This window comes from Hylobates moloch, unplaced genomic scaffold (genome assembly GCF_009828535.3).
Source record: "Hylobates moloch isolate HMO894 unplaced genomic scaffold, HMol_V3 SCAFFOLD_16, whole genome shotgun sequence".
Lineage (NCBI taxonomy): Eukaryota > Metazoa > Chordata > Mammalia > Primates > Hylobatidae > Hylobates > Hylobates moloch.
In genome coordinates, this window is record NW_026652291.1 from 35,954,014 (window position 1) to 35,978,482 (window position 24,469).

General features: G+C 41.1%; 1 protein-coding gene across 6 annotated transcripts in view; it reads right to left on the reverse strand.

The window, feature by feature from the left end:
- The window catches only part of SLC39A9 (solute carrier family 39 member 9), a 68,810-nt gene that overhangs the window by 36,499 nt on the left and 7,842 nt on the right, over positions 1–24,469 (reverse strand). For all 6 annotated transcript variants that reach the window (XR_009210236.1, XM_032179296.2, XM_032179295.2 and 3 more), the window contains exon 2: positions 3,649–3,757. Coding sequence is in view for 3 of the 6 variants with exons in the window: in XM_032179294.2 (XP_032035185.1) it covers positions 3,649–3,757 (109 nt within the window). In the remaining 3 variants the exon portion in view is untranslated. The remainder of the gene's footprint in view (positions 1–3,648; positions 3,758–24,469) is intronic.

The following is a 24,469-nucleotide window of genomic DNA, read 5'->3' on the forward strand; positions in this document are numbered from 1 at the left end:
CCTCTAAGTAGATCCTCTTCAGACATGTTATAACAAGTTAGCGCAAGCTCATTTTAGTGCAAAAAAGTTTTTTGAAATCCATGCATAGTTTTCCCATAATACACATTTTCCCTTCATATACTGACCCTCAAATGCATTATGCTAAGTAAGAAGCCAGACCCGAAGGTTACATGATTCCATTTATGACTTTCTGAAAAGGCAAAACTATATAGACAGAGATCAGTGGTTGCCAGGGGTTGAGAGTGGAGAAAACATTTTATTACAAATGGACAGCACAAGCATATTTTTTAGGGTGACAAAACTATTCTGTATTTTGATTGTAGTGGTGATAACATCACTCTCTATGCATTTGTCAAAACTTGTAGATGTGTACACCAAAAGTGTGAACGAAAAATATATAAATGAAAATATTTTTTTAAATATTTAAATGCCTTAGGGCTGGAAACTAATCTATGATGAAAGGTTAAAGAGACCAGAATGCTTATTTTCAGAAAAGACTTATAAAGCACTTTGTAATCTGTTTTCAAATGACACCACAAAATTACTCTGGCTGGGTACAGTGGCTCACACCTGTATCCCAGCACTTTGGAAGGCTGAGGTGGACAGATCCCTTGAGCCCAGGAGTTCGAGACCAGCCTGGGCAACATGGTGAAATCCTGTCTCCATAAAAAAATCTGAAAATTAGCTCCATGTGGTGTCATGAGCCTGTAGTCCCAGCTACTTGGGAGGCTGAGTTAGGAGGGTCACCTGAACCTGGGGAAGTCAAGGCTGCAGTGATCACACCACTGCACTCCAGCGTGGGAGACAGAGTGAGTCCCTGTCTGAAAAAAAAAAAAAAATCATTTCGGGTCAAAAATCAGGAAAACTGAAAATAAGGGAATGCAACCTGTGGTGTTATTTTATGTGTGTGTGTGTATGTGTGCACATATGTGTATATATGTAAACACATGTATACATAGTATATACACTATACACTTATATACATATACACACACACACAAACATATGTGTATATATTGGTTTTTGTCCACAGTTCCTGGTTCATAACTTACATAGCCTTTGTTGCAGTCTTTTGTTATACTGTTGGGTGTGTTAGGCCTCAAGAGCAGGCTTCTGACCTTCTCTTGCCCTCTTTTCACCTGCCCCAAGGCAGGACTTGGGGTCTTAAGCTCCCATGAGTGGGTACGATCCTAAACCGTGGGGGGAGGAATGCTAACATCTTGAAGCTTCCATAAAAACTCAAGAGGACAGGGTTCGGGGAACTTCTGGCTAGCTGAACACATATGAAGGCTGACAGAAAGGTGAAGAACTCATCCATGTGCCAGGACGGTGGCGCACCCCAACTCCACAGGGTCAGAAGCTCCAGCACCCAGGACCCTTCCATACCTTAGTCTTTGTATTTCTTCATCTGGCTGTTTGGCTGTTTATCTGTATCCTTTAAAATATCATTCTTAGTAAACTGGTAAATGTATTTCTCTGAGTTCTGTGACCCACTCTCACAAATTAACTGAACCCAAAGAGGGGGTTGTGGGAACCCCAACTTGAAGCCAGTTGGTCAGAAGTTCCAGAGGCCCAGGCTTGCAATTGGTGATGGGTGAAGGAGGGAGCAGTCTTGGGGACTGAGCCCTCGATCTGTGGGATCTGATACTGCCTCCAGGTAGACAGCGTCAGAATTAAATTGGAGGACACCTGGCTGGTGTCCGCTGCTTGGTAGTGGGGAGATATCTCCACGCATCTGGTCACAGAAGTTTTCTTCTGTGTTTATGGTTGTAGTGGTGTGAGAGCACAGGAAAAACACGGTTAGAGAGAATTTTTCTCTACACACAACCTAACACATGGTAGATAATTTTAGTCTTAAACTACACCTGGGCTGGGTGAGGTGGCTCACACCTGTAATCCCAGCACTTTGGGAGGCCAACTTGGGAGGATGGCTTTGAGTCCCGGAATTGGCGACCAGCCTAGGCAACACAGGGAGACTCTATCTCTACAAAAAAAAAATTAAACATTAGCCAGGCATAGCAGTGTGCATCTATAGTCCCAGCTACTCAGGAGGCTGAGGTGGGAGGATTGCTTAAACCCAAGAGATTTGAGCTGTGATCGCAAAACTGGACTATAGCCTGGGCGATAGAGTGAGACTGTGTCTCAAAATAAACAAATAAAAAAAAAAAACCCAAAAACCTCCAACTACACCTGAAACATGGTATGTAAATTATATCTCAAATTGATATTAAAAATAACACAAAGAAACTATACTTGAAGCACTTCTTTCCTCTACTCCAGTGTTTCTGAAACTTGTTTCATAAGAATCGCAGACAACTTGTTAAAAATAGATATTCCCAGGATCCTTCCTGGAGATTAAGGAATCTAGGCTAGAGGTCAGGAAATCATCCTTTTAAAATGTACCTCTTCCTCAAGGAATTTTCATTATCCAGACAACTTTAGAAAACAACTGCCACCCATAAAAGGACAAATGTTAGGATAGTGATTTCTATAGTGGAATCACATCCCAGAAAAATTCAAGATGACCCACTAGAATATGAAAGAAAATATTGTTCTATGTATATTTAAATCTCAGGCCTCAAAAATGTTCCTATTTTAGGAGTGTATTTTATAATGTACACATTAAATCAGTGCAATAGTGCATGTAAATCATTCCTCCCTCCCTCTGTCGGATGTGTGACCATAAAAAAAGTAGAGACCACTGCTTTAAGGCTCCTGATTTATTATTGTTCCCCAATACAGCTGACCACTCCTCAGCCCCTGTCCTATCTTGCAACACTTCTGCAATCCTCATTTATATCTGCCAAAACTCTTTGTCTATCAAACCCCAGGCCTAAGAGCATCATCATTCTGGATAGAGGACACAGTTCTTTTCCTCTACCAAGATCTGAAAAAGTATTTATTATATTGTTTCTAGTAAGAAATTGGGAAATGCCTACCTCTTTATACTATTCTTAACATCCGGTAGACTTGGTACTTGAGGATTCAGCTCATGGATTTAACAGCTGTGGTGTCAATCCTTCACAGGTAACTGTGAAGTTTCATGACATGTAGTAATCGGATTTTGCTAAGTCACAAATGTGAATCAAGTATGCTTTTCAGCTGTGTGAAGGACCAAATTACTTTGCTGGTGAGTAAACCAAGCTGACCACCAAGCATTTACTCTCACACAGCTATACTGTTCCCTCTGCTTGTTGCTATTAGGGTCAGGAAAGGCCTCTTTAATTTTTTCAGTTATCCTTTACTGCATGGGTCCTCACCAATTATCTATAAAGTTTACTGTAAAGGGTCCTTAAATTTAAATATTTATATCTATATATTTTTAAACAAAAAATGCAGCCACTATCATGTGGGATTTGGGAAGTGTTTGAGTAAGCATTAAAAAAGAACTGTCATAACTTAAAATGACTCATATTCATGCACTATGGCAAATAAACATTAAGTGGTATTCATGAATTGGGACATTCAGTTCACAAACTGCTAAGGATGTGTCAATATCAAAGATATCAAGATATCTCTCAGCAATTCTTCTCAGGGTAGGACTCTATGGTAAACATGAACTGTGCTCAGAAAACATACCACTAAGCTTCATCCTGCTAACCCTCCAAGAAAATAACATATCTCAAATAAGGCTCTTCCCTTTCTCACCCTCAAGAATATCTTCATAAAGGGCATGTACTCCTTCAGGCACGATGACCGCCAGAGCAGTTCCACAGAGAAGGCCAGCACCCAAAACCGTCACCAGCTTCAGTCGTTCCTGGGGAGAAAACAGATCATTGCAAACTTTGATTAATGAATGGGAAAAAGTTTCTGAAGTATCTGTAATCAAGACTGTGAGCTGCTCATTTGTGAGACCAACATCTACAATAGACAGTGAAGATGAAAAATGATCAATTTCATGAGTAATGCCAATTAAAACAAAGAGATGAATTTTTTTTTTTTTTTTTTTTTTTTGTTGAGACAGAGTCTTGCTCTGTCGCCCAGGCTTGAGGCAGTGACGTGGTCTCGGCTCACTGCAGCCTTTGCCTCCCAGGTTCCAGCGATTATCCTGCCTCAGCCTCCCGGGTAGCTGGGATTACAGGCGTGCACCACCACATCTGGCTAATTTTTGTATTTTCAGTAAGAGACGGGGTTTCACCATGTTGCCCAGGCTGGTCTCCAATTCCTGACCTCAGGTGATCTGCCCGCTTCGGTCTCCCAGAGTGCTGAGATTACAAGCGTGAGCCACTGTGCCCGACTGAGATGAAATTTTTTAAATGACCAGATTAACAATGATTTGGGAAAATGTCTACTATCCATGATAGGGAGAATGAGTACACTTTAATACTGGAAGGAATGTGAATTGCTACAACCTCTGGAGACCACAATTTGGCATTTAGATTTAAAGCCTCAAAAATGTGAACTCTTTGATACAGAAATTTACTTCTAGAAATTCATTCTAAGAAAGAATTGTGCAAAAATGACCACTGTGCTTATTACTAATGCAAACCTGAAAATAAATGTCCAATAAAGGAGACTGGCTAAATAAACTATAAATTTCATCAGAGTACCACACCACTCAGCCATTAAAAATTAAGAAATAAATATGTTAATGGATATAGGAAGTCACGATATGCTGCTATGAGGAAAAAGCTGATGGCAATCAATATGTATTGATAATCTCATATTTATAAAAAATATATATATAAGTAGAACAAGTTATATTAAACATTAACAATTTTTTACTTAAAATTTATAAATAATTCGCAATAAATATATAACTTATAAAACATTTATAATTTACCTACAATAAACATGTATTACTCATATGATGAAAAAAATGTATTTAGACATTAATGCTAAAAGTCTTCTGTGGTTTTAATCCAACGTAATCCTAATTGTCTTCTTTTTACCCAAGTTTGAGGGACTCCCTCTTGTCATACAAAAAGATTAGGTTTCAAAGTTTCTTGAAGCAGCAGTATACCCTAATATAACTTACTGGGATCTTAGAAGTATGAAAAATGATCTTAAAAACTACAACTAGGTGGGTGGATCACCTGAGGTCAGGAGTTCCAGACCAGCCTGGCCAACATGGTGAAACCCCGTCTCTACAAAAATACAAAAATTAGCTGGGCATGGTGGCGTGTGCCTGTAATCCCAGCTACTTGGGAGTCTGAGACAGGAGAATCACTTGAACCCGGCAGGTGAAGGTCGCAGTAAGCAGAGATTGCGCCACTGCACTCCAGCTTGGGTGACAGAGCAAGACTCCACCTCAAAACAAAACAAAAAAACCTGCAAGGAGAGCCAGGCACAGTGGTATGCACCTGTAGTCTCAGCTGCTCGGGTGGTGGAAGCACAGGATCATTTAAACCCAGGAGTTCAAGGCTATAGTGTGCTATAATCACATCTGCTATAATCACTGCACTCCCACCTGGGCAACATAGTAAGAGCTGTCTTTAAAAAAATAAAAAATAATAAAAAAACCGGGCATGGTAGTACGCACCTGTTGTCCCAGATATGGGGAGGCTGAGGCTGTAGTGAGCTATGATGTCGCTGAATTATACTCAAGCCTGAGCAACATAAAGAGACCCCATTTTTGAAAATAAACAAAACCACAAGGGAATAATTATGTATGTTGTTTATGAAAAAGTTTCAATAATTTAACGGTACATCATGCACTTCATCTGTTTGTTTCTTTTAAGAGGTTAGTTAGTAAGCAAGCGGTCCATTCAGAGATGGCCGAACAGGAACAACTCCGGTCTGCAGCTCCCAGCGTGATCGACGCAGAAGACGGGTGATTTCTGCATTTCCAACTGAGGTACCTGGTTCATCTCACTGGGACAGGTTGGACAGTGGGTGCAGCCCAGGGTGGGTGAGCTGAAGCAGGAGGGGCATCACCTCACCCGGGAAGCACAAGGGGTCAGGGGATTTCCCTTTCCTAGCCAAGGGAAGCTATGACAGACTGTACCTGGAAAATCGGGACCCAAAATCGGGACAGACTGTACCTGGAAAATTGCCACCCAAATACTGCGCTTTTCCAACAGTCTTAACAAACGGCACACCAGGAGATTATGTCCCACTCCTGGCTTAGCAAGTCCCACACCCATGGAGCCTTATTCACTGCTAGGGCAGCAGTCCAAGATCCAACTTCAAGGAGGCAGCCTGACTGGGGGAGGGGCGTCTACCATTGCTGAGGCTGGAGTATGTAAACAAAATGGCCAGGAAGCTCAAACTGGGTAGAGCCCACCGCAGCTCAAGGAGGCCTGCCTGCCTCCGTAGACTCCACCTCTGGCGGGGGCATAGCTGAACAAAAGGCAGCAGAAACTTCTGCAGTCTTAAACGTTCCTGTCTGACAGCTCTGAAGAGAGCAGTGGTTTTCCAAGCATGGTGTCTGAGCTCTGAGAACGGACAGACTGCCTCCTCAAGTGGGTCTCTGACTCCTATGTAGCTTAACTGGGAGATACCTCCCAGTAGGTGCTGACTGACAACTCATACAGCCAGGTGCCCCTCTGAGATGAAGCTTCCAGAGGAAGGATCAGGCAGCAATATTTGCTGTTCTGCAGCCTCTGCTGGCAATACCCAGGCAAATAGGGTCTGGAATGGACCTCCAGCAAACTCCAACAGACCTGCAGCTGAGGGACCTGACTGTTAGAAGGAAAACTGTTAACAAACAGAAAGGAATAGCATCAACATTAACAAAAAGGACATCCACACCAAAACCCCATCTGTAGGTGACCATCATCAAAGACCAAAGGTAGATAAAACCACAAATATGGGGAGAAACCAGAGCAGAAAAACTGAAAATTCTAAAAACCAGAGTACCTCTTCTCCTCCAAAGGATTGCAGCTCCTTGCCAGCAATGGAACAAGGCTGGATGGAAATGACTTTGACAAGTTGACAGAAGTAGGCTTCAGAAGGTCAGTAATAACAAACTTCTCCGAGCTAAAGGAGGATGTTCGAATCCACCACAAGGAAGCTTAAAACCTTGAAAAAAGATTAGATGCATGGCTAACGAGAATAAACAATGTAGAGAAGACCTTAAATGACCTGATGGAGCTGAAAACCATGGCATGAGAACTACGTGACACATGCACAAGCTTTGGTAGCTGATTCAATCAAGTGGAAGAAAGTATCAGTGATTGAAGATCAAATGAATGAAATGAAGCGAGAAGAGAAGTTTAGAGAAAAAAGAGTAAAAAGAAACGAACAAAGCCTCCAAGAAATATGGGACTATGTGAAAAGACCAAATCTATGTTTGATTGGTGTACCTGAAAGTGATGGGGAGAATGGAACCAAGCTGGAAGACACTTTTCAGGATATTATCTAGGAGAACTTCCCCAACCTAGCAAGGCAGGCCAACATTCAAATTCAGGAAATACAGAGAATACCACAAAGATACTCCTCGAGAAGAGCAACCCCAAGAAACATAATTGTCAGATTCACCAAGGTTGAAATGAAAGAAAAAATGTTAAGGGCAGCCAGAGAGAAAGGTCAGGTTACCCACAAAAGGAAGCCCATCTGACTAACAGCATATCTCTCTCGGCAGAAACTCTACAAGCCAGAAGAGAGTGGGGGCCAATATTCAACATTCTCAAAGAAAAGAATTTTCAACCCAGAATTTAATATCCAGCCAAACTAAGCTTCATAAGTGAAGGAGAAATAAAATCCTTTACAGACAAGCAAATGCTGAGAGATTTTGTCACCACCAGGCTTGCCTTACAAGAGCTCCTGAAGGAAGCACTAAACATGGAAAGGAACAACCGGTACCAGCCACTGCAGAAACATAATAAATTGTAAAGACCATTGATGCTAGGAAGAAACTGCATCAACTAACAGGCAAAACAATCAGCTAACATCATAATGACAGGATCAAATCCACACATAACAATATTAATCTTAAATGTAAATGGGCTAAATGCCCCAATTAAAAGACACAGACTGGCAAATTGGATAAAGAGTCAAGACCCATCAGTGTGCTGTATTCAGGAGACCCACCTCTCACGCAGAGACACACATAGGCTCAAAATAAAGGGATGCAGGAAGATCTACCAAGCAAATAGAAAGCAAAAAAAAAGCAGGGGTTGCAATCCTAGTCTCTGATAAAACAGACTTTAAACCAACAAACATCAAAAGAGACAAGGCCATTACATAATGGTAAAGGGATCAATTCAACAAGAAGAGCTAACTATCCTAAATATATATGCACCCAATATGGGAGCACCCAGATTCATAAAGCAAGTCCTCAGAGAACTACAAAGAGACTAAGACTTCCACACAATAATAATGGGAGGTTTTAACACCCCACTGTCAACATTAGACAGATCAACAAGACAGAAGGTTAACAAGGATATCCAGGACTTGAACTCAACTCTGCACAAAGCCAACCTAATGGACATCTACAGAACTCTCCACCCCAAATCAACAGAATATACATTGTTCTCAGCACCACATCACACTTATCCCAAAATTGACCACACAGTTGGAAGTAAAGCACTCCTCAGCAAATGTAAAAGAACAGAAATCACAACAAACTGTCTCTCAGATCACAGTGCAACCAAACTAGAACTCAGGATTAAGAAACTCACTCAAAACTGCACAACTACATGGAAACTGAACAACCTGCTCCTGAATGACTACTGGGTAAACAACGAAATGAAGGCAGAAGTAAAGATGTTCTTTGAAACCAATGAGAACAAAGACACAATGTACCAGAATCTCTGGGACACATTTAAAGCAGTGTGTAGAGGGAAATTTATAGCACTAAATGCCCACAAGAGAAAGCAGGAAAGATCTAAAATCAACACCCTAACATCACAAAAGAACTAGAGAAGCAAGAGCAAACACATTCAAAAGCTAGCAGAAGGCAAGAAATAACTAAGATCAGAGCAGAACTGAAGGTCATAGAGATGCAAAAAACCCTTCAAAAAAAATCAATGAATCCAGGAGCTGGTTTTTTGAAAAGATCAACAAAATCGATAGACCACTAGCAAGACTAATAAACAAGAAAAGGGAGATGAATCAAATAGACACAATAAAAAATGATAAAGGGGATATCACCACTGATCCCACAGAAATACAAACTACCATCAGAGAATACTATAAACACCTCTACGCAAGTAAACTAGAAAATCTAGAAGACATGGATAAATTCCTGGACACATACACCCTCCCAAGACTAAATCAGGAAAGAAGTTGAATCCCTGAATAGACAAATAACAGGCTCTGAAATTGAGGCAATAATTAATAGCCTACGAACCAAAAAACGTCCAGGACCAGACAGATTCACAGCCGAATTCTACCAGAGGTACGGATTCACAGCTGAATTCTACCAGAGCTACAAAGAGGAGCTGGTACCATTCCTTCTGAAACCCTATTCCAATCAATAGAAAAAGAGGGAATCCTCTCTAACTCATTTTATGAGGCCAGCATCATCCTGATACCAAAGCCTGGCAGAGACACAACAACAACAAAAAAGAGAATTTTATACCAATATCCCTGATGAACATCGATGCAAAAATCCTTAGTAAAATACTGGCAAACCGAATGCAGCAGCACATCAAAAAGTTTATCCACCAAGATCAAGTTGGCTTCATCCCTGAGATGCAAGGCTGGTTCAACATACGCAAATCAATAAACACAATCCACCACATAAACAGAAACAAAGACAAAAACCACATGATTACCTCAATAGATGCAGAAAAGGCCTTTGACAAAATTCAACAGCCCTTCATGCTAAAAACTCTCAATAAACTAGGTACTGATGGGATGTATCTCAAAATAATAAGAGCTATTTATGACAAACCCACAGCCAATATCACACTGAATGGGCAAAAACTGGAAGCATTCCCTTTGAAAACTGGCACAAGACAGGGATGCCCTCTCTCACCACTCCCATTCAACATAGTGTTGGAAGTTCTGGCCAGGACCATCAGGCAAGAGAAAGAAATAAAGAGTATTCAATTAGGAAAAGAAGAAGTCAAATTGTCCTCCGTGCAGATGACATGATTGTATATTTAGAAAACCCATCGTCTCAGCCCAAAATCTCCTTAAGCTCATAAGCAACTTCAGCAAAGTCTCAGGATACAAAATCAATGTGCAAAAATCACAAGCATTCCTATACACAAATAACAAGCAGAGAGCCTAATCACGAGTGAACTTTCATTCACAATTGCTACAAAGAGAATAAAATACCTAGGAATCCAAATTACAAGGGATGTGAAGGACCTCTTCAAGGAGAACTACAAACCACTGCTCAATGAAATAAAAGAGAACACAAACAAATGGAAGAACATCCCATGCTCATGGATAGGAAGAATCAATACGGTGAAAATGGCCATACTGCCCAAGGTAATTTACAGATTCACTGCCATCCCCATCAAGCTACCAATGACTTTCTTCACAGAATTGGATAAAACTACTTTAAAGTTCATATGGAACCAAAAAACAGCCCGCATTGCCAAGACAATCCTCAGCAAAAAGAACAAAGCTGGAGGCATCATGCTACCTGATTTCAAACTATACTACAAGGCTACAGTAACCAAAACAGCATGGTATTGGTACCAAAACAGAAAGATAGACCAATAGAACAGAACAGAGGTCTCAGAAATAACACCACACATCTACAACCATCTGATCTTTGACAAGCCTGACAAAAACAAGAAATGGGGATTCACTATTTAATAAATGGTGCTGGGAAAACTGGTTAGCCATATGTAGAAAGCTGAAACTGGATCCCTTCCTTACACTTTATACAAAAATTAATTCAAGATGGATTAAAGACTTAAATGTTAGACCTAAAACCATAAAAACCCTAGAAGAAAACCTAGGCAGTACCATTCAGAACATAGGCATGGGCAAGGACTTCATGACTAAAACACCAAAAGCAATGGCAACAAAAGTCAAAATAGACAAATGAGATCTAATTAAACTAAAGAGTTTCTGCACGGCAAAAGAAACTACCATCAGAGTGAAGAGGCAACCTACAGAATGGGAGAAAATTTTTGCAACCTACTCATCTGACAAAGGGCTGATATCCAGAGTCTACAATGAGCTGAAACAAATTTACAAGAAAAAAACAAACAACCCCATCAAAAAGTGGGCAAAGGATATGAACAGACACTTCTCAAAAGAAGGCATTTATGTAGCCAAAAGACACATGAAAAAATGCTCATCATCACTGGCCATCAGAGAAATGCAAATCAAAACCACAATGAGATACCATCTCACACCAGTTAGAATGGTGATCAATAAAAAGTCAGGAAACAACAGATGCTGGAGAGGATTTGGAGATATAGGAATGCTTTTACACTGTTGGTGGGAGTGTAAACTAGTTCAACCATTGTGAGAAGACAGTGTGGTGATTCCTCAAGGATCTAGAACTAGAAATACCATTTGACCCAGCAATCCCATTACTGGGTATATACCCAAAGGATTATAAATCATGCTACTATAAAGACACATGCACACGTATGTTTATTGCGGCACTATTCACAATAGCAGACTTGGAACCAGCCCAAATGTCCATCAACGATAGACTGGATTAAGAAAATGTGGCACATATACACCATGGAATACTATGCAGCCATAAAAAAGGATGAGTTCATGTCCTCTGTAGGGACATGGATGAAGCTGGAAACCATCATTCTGAGCAAACTATCGGAAGGACAGAAAACCAAACACTGCATGTTCTCACTCATAGGTGGGAATTGAACAATAAGTACACTTGGACACAGGGTGGGGAACATCACACACCAGGGCCTTTCATGGGGTAGGGGCTGGGGGAGGGATAGCATTAGGAGAAATACCTAATGTAAATGGCGAGTTAATGGGTGCAGCAAACCAATATGGCACATGTATACATATGTAACAAACCTGCACGTTGTGCCCATGTACCCTATAACTTAAAGTATAATAATAATAATAAAAAAGAGGTTAGTTAGCAAAAACAGTAGCTCTATTATCTCTGATATATTACTGAACTTCTGACTAAGAGGCTGGGAGCCTAACTAGCTTTTGTAAATATTATCTCCATGGGAAAATAGTTTTTTAGCTGAAAGGCTGGTTGAAACATTACTCCCTCCTTGTTTGGAGGGGAAGAAAGGGATCTATGTATCTATTGAAAAAGGGGAAACTAAAGCTGCAACGTCAACACCAACTAACACTTGCCATATAGCAAGAGGAGAATCTCCCCTAATCCCCAGCACACAGCCAGGTCAACCCTTATACATTCAGAATGGCTATTAGGTACTTGTAAACTGAGAGTATTCCAGTGGTTGGGGTACTGGCTTGGGAGGCAGAACAGACTCCATGACACTGACAAGGGATTTGTATTTGAAGTAGAAAGAACTTCTACAACTCAATAATAAAAGACAAACAACCAATTTAAAAATGGGTAAAACACTGCACAGACACTTCACAAAAGATGTATGAATGGCTAATAAGCCCATGAAAAGGTGCTCAACATCATTTAGTCATCAGAAAAATGTAAATCAAAACTATGCAAGATACCTTTTCATACCCATTAAAATGGCCAAAATTGAAAAGACTGACAACTTTAAATAATTACAAGATATAAAGCAACGGGAAAACTCATACATTGCTGGTGGCAGCATAAAATGGTACAACCACTTTGGAAAATTAGCAGTCTCTTATAAAGTTAAACTAGCATTCCCCTTTTGAGTATTTACACAAAAGAAATGAAAACATATGTCCACAAAAAATTTGTACAAGAATATTCACAGAAGCTACATCAAGAATAGCCACAATCTGGATCAGATGTCCATCGACAGGAGAATGGATAAACAAATTGTGGTATATTTAAACAATGGAATACCACTTGGTAATAAAAAGGAATAAACTGCGGGTACATATAGCACATAAATGAATAAATCTCATAAACATTTTCCTGATGTTTGAGTGAAAGAAGCGTTACACAAAAGAGTATGTACTGTATGAATAAATGTATATGAAGTTTAAAAACAGGCCAAACTAATCATAATTATTGAAATCAAAACAGTGACTGCCTCTGGTGACCAGGGATGAGGGGGTAGCCACACAGTGGGGATTCACTGGAAAGTGGCATCAGGTTACTTTCTAGAATAATAGATACGTTCTAAATCTTGATTGGGATGTGAGTTACATTTGTAAACATTTGCTAAAATTCATCAAACTATATTAAGATCTGTACCTTTCATTCTATCAAATTATCTATTTATAAAAAAATTAACTGGGTAGTAATTTACTCAGCCAGGATTTCTGAAAGGATTCATTTTAGAATATTCAGTTTTAACAAGGCTTCTTTCTTCATGGCAGTTCTCTGAAATCAAGGTCAGAGATCTAATCGAATACTAAAAGGCACTTCCAAAAATTTTCCTTGAACAATCTCATCTGCCATTCAGATTTTTTTTTTTTTTTGAGACAGAGTCTCACTCTTTCACCCAGGCTGGAGTGCAGTGGCGCGATCTCAGCTCACTGCAGGCTCCGCCCCCCGGGGTTCACGCCATTCTCCTGCCTCAGCCTCCCGCGTAGCTGGGACTACAGGTGCCCGCCACCTCGCCCGGCTAATTTTTTGTATTTTTAGTGGAGACGGGGTTTCACCGTGTTAGCCAGGATGGTCTCGATCTCCTGACCTCGTGATCCGCCCGCCTCGGCCTCCCAAAGTGCTGGGATTACAGGCGTGAGCCACCGCGCCCGGCCCAGATATTTCTTAAAAATAATTCACCACAATTTTATGACAATAACATCATGGGGAAACCAGTGGTGTTCACAATTCTGGATCAACCCACAATTCACTAGGCACTTACCAAGTGCTTCATAATACTCTACTCTGGGGTCACATGAAAAACTACATTGAGATACGTTTTAAAAGTAGGAAAAGAGTTCGAGACCAGCCTGGCCAGCATGGCGAAACCCTGTCTCTACTAAAAATACAAAAATTAGCCGAGTATGATGGTGCATAACTGTAGTCCCAGCTACTCAGGAGGCTGAGAGAGGAGAATCACTTGAACCCAGGAGGCGGAGGCTGCAGTGAGCTGAGACTGTGCCACTGCACTCCAGCCTGGGTGACAGAACAATACTCAAAAAAAAAAAAAAAAAGAATATGAAATAATGAAATATAAACAGGAGTTTGGTGCAAATTTTTAGAAAGCCACAGTAAAGGTTTTTATTAATCTTTAGACCCATGTTTTAAAAATGGGGATATTTGCTACCAAAGTTATCAATTCAAATTAAAGAACTGGGAGAAAATATAAAAAATGATTTTCTCTCAGTATATAGATGGAAAATTGAAGGTCAAAGATGAGAAGTGATTTGCCCAAGATCACATGACTAAGCTAGTTAGTGGTTACAGGGATGATTAGATTCGTCACTGCACTCCATGACAATGCTCATTGCATAGCATAATACATACAATGCATTATAAAAAAATTTATCTCCAGAAAAGATGATATACATGCAACCTTTCAAAATAGTATGAATCAGCAAAATCCCTCAGCAACACTGAGAGAAAAAACAAAATCATAAATAGTTATAATTCTTCTCTATTGACAGTTTCTAATGGTCCATGACAAAATAAAATAAGGACAATACAGGGAGCACATCATAAAGCTTTATTTCTTCAATGTAAAGAACTACTTTTTATTCTGAGATTATATCCTACCTAATTTTGGTTAAAACATCCTTTCTTTTAAGAAATGATGGTGACAACAGTTTTTGTTTTTATTTTTAGTGTCCTTACACAGCAAAATTAAAAGGAGGTAATCCTGTATCGATTCTTTGAAAAAAAAAATTTTTTTTTTTTTGAGAAGGGGACTCGCTCTGTTGCCCAGGCTGGAGTGCAGTGGCGCGATCTTGGCTCACTGCAAGCTCCACCTCCCGGGTTCACGCCATTCTCCTGCCTCAGCCTCCTGTGTAGTTGGGACTACAGGTGCCCGCCACCACGCCCGGCTTGTTTTTTGTATCTTTAGTAGAGGCAGGGTTTCACCACGTTAGCCAGGATGGTCTCGATTTCCTGACCTCATGATCTGCCCGCCTCAGCCTCCCAAAGTGTTGGGATTACAGGCGTGAGCCACTGCGCCTGGCCCGCAAATACATTTAATAAAGGGCTATAGGCCGGGCGCGGTGGCTCATGCCTGTAATCCCAGCACTATGGGAGGTTGAGGCAGGCGGATCATGAGGTCAAGAGATCGAGATCATCCTAGCCAACATGCTGAAACCCCATCTCTACCAAAAACATAAAAATGAGCTGGGCATGGTGGCGCTTGTCTGTAGTCCCGGCTACTCAAGGAGGCTGAGGCAGGAGAATCGCTTGAACCCAGGAGACAGAGGTTGCAGTGAGCCGAGATCGTGCCACTGCACCCCAGCCTGGTGACAGAGCAAGACTCCATCTCAAAACTACAATACAATACATACAATAAAAGGCCATAACAGAATTTCATATAAATACATTTAATTAAGAACCATAACAGAATTTCATCATAATCAATGTGAGGCAATGCTATCATTCGTCTTATGAGTGCAAACATCTTCTATGACATCTGTTTTTCCCAAGGAGCTCAAAACTCCTTAGGAAAGGAGTTTTGTTAGTTATTTATTTATCTTTTTTTTTTTGAGACAAAGTCTTGCTCTGTGGCCCAGGCTGGAGTGCAGAGGCACAACTCGGCTTACTGCAGCTACCACCTCCAGGTTCAAGCAATTCTCCTGCCTCAGCCTCCTGAGTAGCTGAGATTACAGGTACATGCCACCACGTCTGGCTAATTTTTTTGCATTTTTAGTAGAGACAGGCTGGTCTTGAATTCCTGACCTTAGGTGATCCGCCTGCCTTGGCCTACCAAAATGCTGGGATTATAGGCATGAGACACTGCACCCAGCCTGTTTTTTTTTTTTTTTTTTTTTTTTCTTTTGAGACAGCTCTGTCACCCAATCTGGAGTGCAGTGGCACCATTACAGCTCACTGCAGCCTCAAACTCCTGGGCTCAAGTGATCCTCCCACTCTAGCTTCCTGAGAAGCTAAAGCCACTAGTGTGCACCACCATGCCCAGCTAATTTTTAAATTTCTTTTGTAGACATGGGGTCTCCCTGTGTTGCTCAGGCTGGTCTCAAATTCCTGCACTCAAGTGATCCTCCCAGCTCAGCCTCCCAAAGTGCTGGGATTACAGGCCACTGTGCCCAGCCTCAGTCCTTGTTTCAATCTTCAGCAAAGCAAAGTAAAGATTGTCCTACAAAATTTTTATCAGCTTGATAAATGTCTATGAGCCTTTTCATGGCAATCAATATTATAGAAACAACACTTTTGATGAAAAGAACCAGCAGTCCAAAAAAATAAGCATTACTGCCAATTGCAATTTCTATTTTAATTTGAAAAAAAATTATTTACCTGATCATTTTAGACTCAATCTGATTTATTTTAAGGGCTAGAATTGTGGCTTCATGAATTTGTATGGCTGTATTCTTTCACACAACTTGGGATTCAGTCACAAGTTGTGTTTATATTAAAGTTAACAAAATGCTGACAGGTTCTCTCTTTTGCTTATGGTAAATCACTAAAAAGTTTATTTAAATGGAGAACTACAAATTCCAAGTGTCATTCAAGATGAAAAGAGAGTTCCCAAAGCAACAGTTTCTGTCAGTGAAATGAAGTATTTGCTCAGGAGAGGCATGAACTGTGCAATGCCATTGGTTTTATGTTATCTCATTTTAGAAGTTCACAGTTGCAGTCTGACTGAACCAAAGGATCTGCCAGATATATTAATTAAAACAACAGCTTGCACTCACAACAACTTGCTGTGCCATTAACTCACAGCTTGCACTCACAACAGCTTGCTGTGCCATTAACCATCAGCACAAGCTTTGAAGTCAGTTTAATTTCTTGGCAGACACCAAGGTAGTTAAATGGTCTTTCTTTCCCTGCTCACAGAAACAGTCAACAAATTGGTTCACCTAAAGACAAGCAAACAATTTTTAAAGCTTTTTTTTTTTTTGAGACGGAATCTCACTCTGTGGCCCAGGCTGGAGTGCAGTGGTGCGAACCTGGCTTACTGCAACCTCCACCTCCCAGGTTCAAGCGGTTCTCCTGCCTCAGCCTCCTGAGTAGCTGGGATTACAGGCATGTGCCACCATGCCCAGCTCATTTTTGTATTTTTAGTAGAGACAGGGTTTCACCATGTTGACCAGGCAGGTCTCGAACTCCTGACCTTAAGTGATCCACCAGCCTTGGCCTCTCAAAGTGTTGGGATTACAGGCATGAGCCACTGCATCCAGCCTTTAAAAGCTTTTGATACAGAAAATATTTTATCTCAATCTTCCTTGTGCCATGCCCATCTTAGTAGTTAAAGCGTCAACTACAGCTTCCTAAAAAAAAAAAAAAAAAAATCAAAGGTACATCTCTTATCGTAAGATTGATCCCTTCAAAGTTCTAGGCACTGAAGAGATAAAATATCACAGGCTATGAAGTAACTCTTGTTCAGGCAACAAAGTTTTTCCCCATATTCTTACAAACAAACCTGCTTCAAGAAAGTGATATTTCTTAATGTCAATTTAGCCACTACATTATCTGCTGCTAAGTGTTAGTAACAGATAATAAAGAAAACTCAGATCTAATTTGGTTCTTCAAGTCCTTACAGCTCAAACAAGATGCCCAAAAGCTTCCTGGCTCTAAGTAGCAGCTGTGTGAAACAGGACAAGTCTTTAACCTTCCTGGGCTTCATGGCCTCCTCTGTAAGAAAGGGCTACTGCTACTAGTATTATTGTGTAGGAGCTGGATATAAGTGCACTTAGCAGAGTAGGTGTTGTCATCACTTGTCTTCAACATCATCAGTAGCATGCAAAAAACAGCTTCTAAGCACCTCCACTGCAAGAATAACAAAAGTTCCAGTGAACAAAGCTACAATTCTGCCACGTTGCCAGAGGCATATAAGCTTCCTATTTCCTAACTCATTTGACATCAAGGTTACTTAACACCTTCTAAGGCAGTAATAACAAGCAAGTACTTTATTAATGCCATTTCCTCCAATCTTGTAAAGTAAAATTAATTTATTTTTCTTTTTGTATAAAATTCCTTTCTAAACATAAAAGAACTAAATATAAATCCCATAAGATTGTTTGATGTAACTACAAAGCCAAAACAAACAAAAATCCATTGAAAAAGAACCTGGAAAAGCATTGCCAATAAATATATCATTGTACATAAGAAGTTCACTGAACTGAGCAGACTAAAATAGTAAACATACCTTTTCCTCTATGAAATTAGTACAGTTTTAAAAATGAATAATGTTTGTGAGAATATAGTGTTATCTGCATTTGTTGGAAACATGCATTTTTAAAAACTGGTAATATAGATTGAGAACCTTCTGAAGAACATTCATGCCCTTTAGCCCTATCACTGTATCCCTGAAACAAAATAATCTGAAATATGGTCAATGCTTGAGACAAGAAAATATTCATGCAACACTATTATCATGACAAAAATGTAAAAACACATTAAATGCATATTAAGAATTTCTGTACATAAGGCTAGGTGCAGTGGCTCACGCCTGTAATCCCAGCACTTTGGGAGGCTGAGGCGGGTGGACCATGAGGTCAGGAGTTCAAGACCAGCCTGGCCAACATGGTGAAACCCCATCTCTACTAAAAATACAAAAATTAGCTGGGCGTGGTGGCACACGCCTGTAATCCCAGCTACTCGAGAGGCTGAGGCAGAGAACTGCTTGAACCCGGGAGGTGGAGGTTGCGGTGAGCTGAGATCATGCCACTGCACTCCAGTCTGGGCAAGAAGAGCAAAACTCTGCCTCAAAAAAAAAAAAAAAAAAGAATTTCTGTACATAATTGAATGTAATGAGGACATTTTTAAAAATGCCCAAGGCTGGGCACAGTGCCCACTACCTGCAATCCCAGCACTTTGGGAGGCCAAGGCAAGAGGATTGATTACTTGAGCCCAGGAGTTCGAGACCAGCCTGGGCAACATAGTGAGACCATGCCTCTACAAAAAATACAAAAATTAGCTGGGCTTGGTGGCACATGCCTGAGTCCTAGCTACTAGCGAGGCTGAGGTAGAAAGACCGCTTGAGCCCAGGGGACGGAGGCTGCAGTGAGCCAAAACAAACATGCCACTGCACTCTAGCCTGGGTGACAAAGTGAGACCTTGCCTTAACAACAACAACAAAAAACGCCTAGAACAAGTTTTTAAGAATAAAGGAAAATGCTTACGATATATTACCAGGTTATAAAAGGGAGAATGTAAATTGTACATATCAACCATAATTAACTATGTTAAAAATGCAAACAAATAGAAAAAAAAAGAAACAAAAATGTTATTAGTGATTCTAATTGAACAGCAGGATAATAGATGCTTTCATTTTCCTTTTATACATTACCATATTTTCCAAATTTTCCACAGTGTCTTTTAAAAAATTGTTAATTTAATTAAACGCAATGTAAATAGGGGCTTTATACTTACTAAACTTGAGGCCCAGTCCCTTTATCTACAAGCAGGACAAGAATTCTTCCCTTTCAAGGTTACTGTTAAAATCAACGTAGAACCTGACATTATCAGTTGACATGTAGTCATTAATTATTATACTATAGTCAAATTAGAGAATATAGTATCTTTAATGTGAACATAGAGATGTTTTCCCCTCTACTAAGTGGTTCTAAACAACTGCACTTTGATGTTGTATAATAATTCAAAATGTTTTTCAGTCTCTCCCACCCTCACTGCCATGCTGTAACTTATTTCCTCTACTTGCTTGCCCACCCCTTCTATATGCAGAGGGCTTAGAAATCAGGCAGTCCAGAGGCTTGTCGACTCACAAACATGGGTTGTTTGGCCCATATACTGACGCAATATTTGAATAAGTAGCCAAAGGGTAAAATTCAGCAGACTTCATATAAAAATCCAGATTTCTAGCTTTGGAAAAATAGGAAGATTTGGTGTCATCAGATGACATGTGCCCTTTAGATGCCCACAGTTCTCACTTCTCCCTAATGACTCCCAGGCACTGACACTGAAGATCAGCTGCCATATATCACGACACTGGGGCTGTCTTATTTTACTCCAGGCTTAATTCTCTGTTCAGCCTTATTTGATTTTATGATCCATTACCTATCTGTATCAGTCAGGGTCCTTTCACGAAAGAGAAAGCATAAAGTAATTTGAAGAGAGAAAGTTTAACATAAAGAATACCTACAAAAGGGGGCTGGGCGTGGTGGCTCATACCTGTAATCCCAGCACTTTCGGAGGCCAAGGCGGGAGGATCAACTGAGGTCAGGAGTTTTGAGACCAGCCTGGCCAACATGGCGAAACCCTGTCTCTACTAAAAATACAAATATTAGCCGGGCATGTTGGTAGGCAGCCATAATCTCAGCTACTTGGGAGGCTGAGGCAGGAGAATTGCTTGAACCCGGAGAGAGAGGTTGTGGTGAGCCAAGATTGTACCACTGCAATCCAGCCTGGGCGACAGAGCAAGACTCCATCTCAAAAAAGAAAAAAAAAAAAGAGTACCTATAAAAGCATAAAAGGGGACTAGAATGATGAGGAATTGACTAAGAGAGAACCGTAAAGAATATAATAGCAGGGCCGGGCTCGGTGGCTCATGCCTGTAATCCCAGCACTTTGGGAGGCCAAGGCGGGCAGATCACCTGAGGTTGGGAGTTCAAGACTAGCCTGACCAACACGGAAAAACCCTGTCTCTACTAAAAATACAAAATTATCCAGGCGTGGTGGCAGGCGCCTGTAATCTCAGCTACTTCGGAGGCTGAGGCAGGAGAATCGCTTGAACCTGGGAGGCGAAAGTTGCGGTGAGCCGAGATCGCACCATTGCACTTCAGCCTGGGCAACAAGAGCAAAACTCCATCTCCAGAAAAAAAAAAAAAAAAAGAATATAATAGCAGATATAAGGCACAGCCACTATCCTAGCACTAAGATAAGAGTGCTCAAAGGAAGAGGCCCCACAAAGGCTGAGATCCAAACCCTGTTGAAGAGGGGATGGCTGGGGCTTGGCAAATGTCAGAGAAGTTTCTATAGTGCCATGCTGGTGGAACTCGCTGGAAATCTGTACTCTAGGTTTTGGGGAAAGTGGCTCACTGGCAAGACTATAAAACCACCCAAGGGGAGTGCCAGGGGCAACTATTGACTGCTGGGTGCATGAGCAACTGTGTGTGCAGCAGGAGGCTAGGGCTGGAGAAGCCATTGGTGGTGCAGGAGCTGGGTCTCAGGGAAGCCTGGCTAGAGGCTGGAAAAGCCACAGCCACATGTGCTGCAGGAACCTGTGCTGAAGAAGCTGGGTGCACTGCAGGAACTGGACACCGGGGAGGCTGCCTATGCTACAGAAATTGGTGCCGGGCAAGCGTGCCAGAACCAAGAAGGAAAACCGCTTCCACTGACAATTTCTCTCCAGTACCCCTTGCAGACAAAGCATAACATTGTGCCAGCTGGTAGAGGAAAAAATACGGGGCTCAGATGCGTTTTTGCAGAGTAGTCAATGAAGAGTGAATTTAAAGCTGAAAGGGAATAAATTGATAACTGGCTGACTAGCCTACCAGAATTACATAAAAAAGATACACAGGAGCCAAATGAGAACCAGGAACAGTAGAGAGCAAACAAAATGCTTGCTCTTCAGGCTATTTGGCTAATAAGAGACTTTGCTGGTCCTTTAGATTAATGTGGCTTCTGGATGGCCAAGTTCTACACAAGGGAGGTGCTACTAAAATTCTTCTCCTTCATCATAACTGTAATAACATTTATTAAGTACTTATTATGCCAGGCATGTTCTATTACAGTCACTTTACATATATTAGCTCATTCATCCTCAAAACAATCTTATGAGGTAGGTACTTCTATTATCTCCACCTTAGAGACAAGGAAACAGAGACATAGAAAGTTCAATTTGCCCAGGTTTACATAGCCAGTAACGGCAGAGCCATGATCTGAACCTATATGTAGTCTAGCTCCAGAATATATAATCTTTTTCTTTTTTTGAGACAGAGTCTCGCTCCGTCGCCCAGACTGGAGTGCAGTGGCGCAATCTCGGCTCACTGCAACCTCTGCCTCCTGGGTTCAAGTGATTCTCCTTCTCCTGCCTCAGCCTCCTGAGTAGCTGGGACTACAGGTGTGCACCACCACGCCCAGGTAATTTTTGTATTTTTAGTAGAGACGGGGTTTCACCATGTTAGCCAGGATGGTCTTGATCTCCTGACCTCGTGATCCACCCATCTCAGTCTCCCAAAGTGCTGGGATTACAGGCGTGAGCCACCGCCCCTGGCCCAGAATATATAATCTTAAACACTATGCTAAACTACTTCTCTACAAGACATATTTAATTGTTCAGTTTCTGGCTTTTAGAATCTGTCTTCTTTCCCCAATTTGTCTCTGTCAAATGCATAAAGAATTAATGAAAGGAGTATACAACAAGGTGTAGGAGCTAGGGTACAATGTTTTGGTTAATAGAAAATTAACCTCAGCCTGGGCACAGTGGCTCACAACTGTAATCCCAGCACTTTGGGAGGCCGAGGCAGGTGGATCACCTGAGGTCAGGAGTTCGAGACCAGCCTGACCAATATGGTGAAACCCTGTCTCTACTAAAAACACAAAAATTAGCTAGGTGTGATAGCAGGTACCACCCAGCTACTTGGGTGGCTGAGGCAGGAGAATTTCTTGAACCTGAGAGGAGGAGGTTGCAGTGAGCCGAGATCGTGCCATTGCACTCCAGCCTGGGCAACAAGAGCGAAATTCTGTCTCAAAATAAAAAAAAAAAAAAAAAAAAGAAAAAGAAAATTGGCCGGGCGCAGTGGCTCATGCCTGTAATCCCAGCACTTTGGGAGGCCAAGGCGGGCAGACCACCTGAGGTAAGGAGTTTGAGACCAGCTTGACCAACATGGAGAAACCATGTTTTGTATTTGTAAAAATACAAAATTAGTGGGGTGTGGTGGTGCATGCCTGTAATCCCAGCTACTCAGGAGGCTGAGGCAGGAGAATCACTTGAACCTGGGAGGCGGAGGTTACAGTGAGTCAAGATCATGCCATTGCACTCCAGCCTGGGCAACAAGAGCGAAACTCTGTCGGAACGAAGGAACGGAGGGAGGGAGGGAGGGAGGAAGGAAGGAAATTAACCTCGGATAAATACAGGGTTTGCAATAGATAGTTTGATGTAATTATCTATTAGTTACCCTCAATACCTTTTCATTTAAAAATGAATTTCCATATAAGAATTTCCAGGGCTGGGCATGGTGGCTCATGCCTGTAATCCCAGAACTTTGGGAGGCCGAGGTAGGAGGATCTCAAGGCCAGGAGATCCAGATCATCCTGGCTAACACGGCGAAACCTCATGTCTCCTAAAAATACAAAAAATTAGCCGGTTATGGTGGCGTGCACCTGTAATCCCAGCTACTGGGGAGGCTGAGGCAGAATTGCTTGAACCTGGGAGGGGGAGGTTGCAGTGAGCTGAGATCGTGCCACTGCACTCCAGCCTGGGCGACAGAGCAAGACTCCATCTCAAAAAAAAAAATAAAAAGAATTTCCAGTCCAACTAATACTTATTTCCATTTTATTTCAATAAAGTTAAAAACTGAATATTAGTATTCAAGGAAGATTGAGATTTCTATAATTTTATTGTAGGTTTTAAGAAATAACAGTACTCATACTTAGTACTACTACTTTTTTTTTTTTTTTTTTTTTTTTAAGACAGAGTCTCGCTCTGTTGCCCAGGCTGGAGTGCCATGGTACAATCTCAGCTCACTGCAATCTCCGCCTCCAAGGTTCAAGCAATTCTCCTACCTCAGCCTCCCGAGTAGCTAGGATTACAGGCATGAGTCACTGCGCTCAGCCCAGTCTGGAATTCCAGACTGAGCTGAAGGGGATCTTGTCATTCAACAAAAGTCTCATCGCTAAATTCTTTAATTAGAGGAGAGGTTAAGACTATCATATACAGAAACATTCTGAATTCATTTCACATCATCTTCTCTTGAAAAGGATGTCACTTCTTGAACAGCACAATTTATAACTAACCTGTGAAGATGTCAAGTGTGAAATTCATCTTGGATAGTTCACAATGGGAACTACTTCAGACTCCAAATTGGCAGTGTTAATTTAAAGGGCATCTAAGACATATTAACTTATTTCTTACAGGTTTCAATGGTATTTGGAGATTGCTTACCTCTGGAGTTTCAAGTTCTACTCCACTGACTAGGCAGAAGGCATGAGATATACTGTGGAAGGTATGAAAGATGTTCCTAATTTGGGGAGCTAAAGGCATCAATTTAGATAGATCCTATTTTCATTCCTTCTTTACACAGTGTTCATTAGAAAAGGCAACATTTAGTAGTCAAGTGATTGATTTGGCAATAGGAATCAAAATGACTTAGTTTCAAATCCCACCTCTACCACAGTCTACGACCTCTCCAAGCCTGAATTTGCTGATTTGTAAAGTGAGGCATAACAGTATCTCATAGTCTTGTCCTGAGGATTAATAAGATAGTGCATATCATTGCCTGGTACACAGAA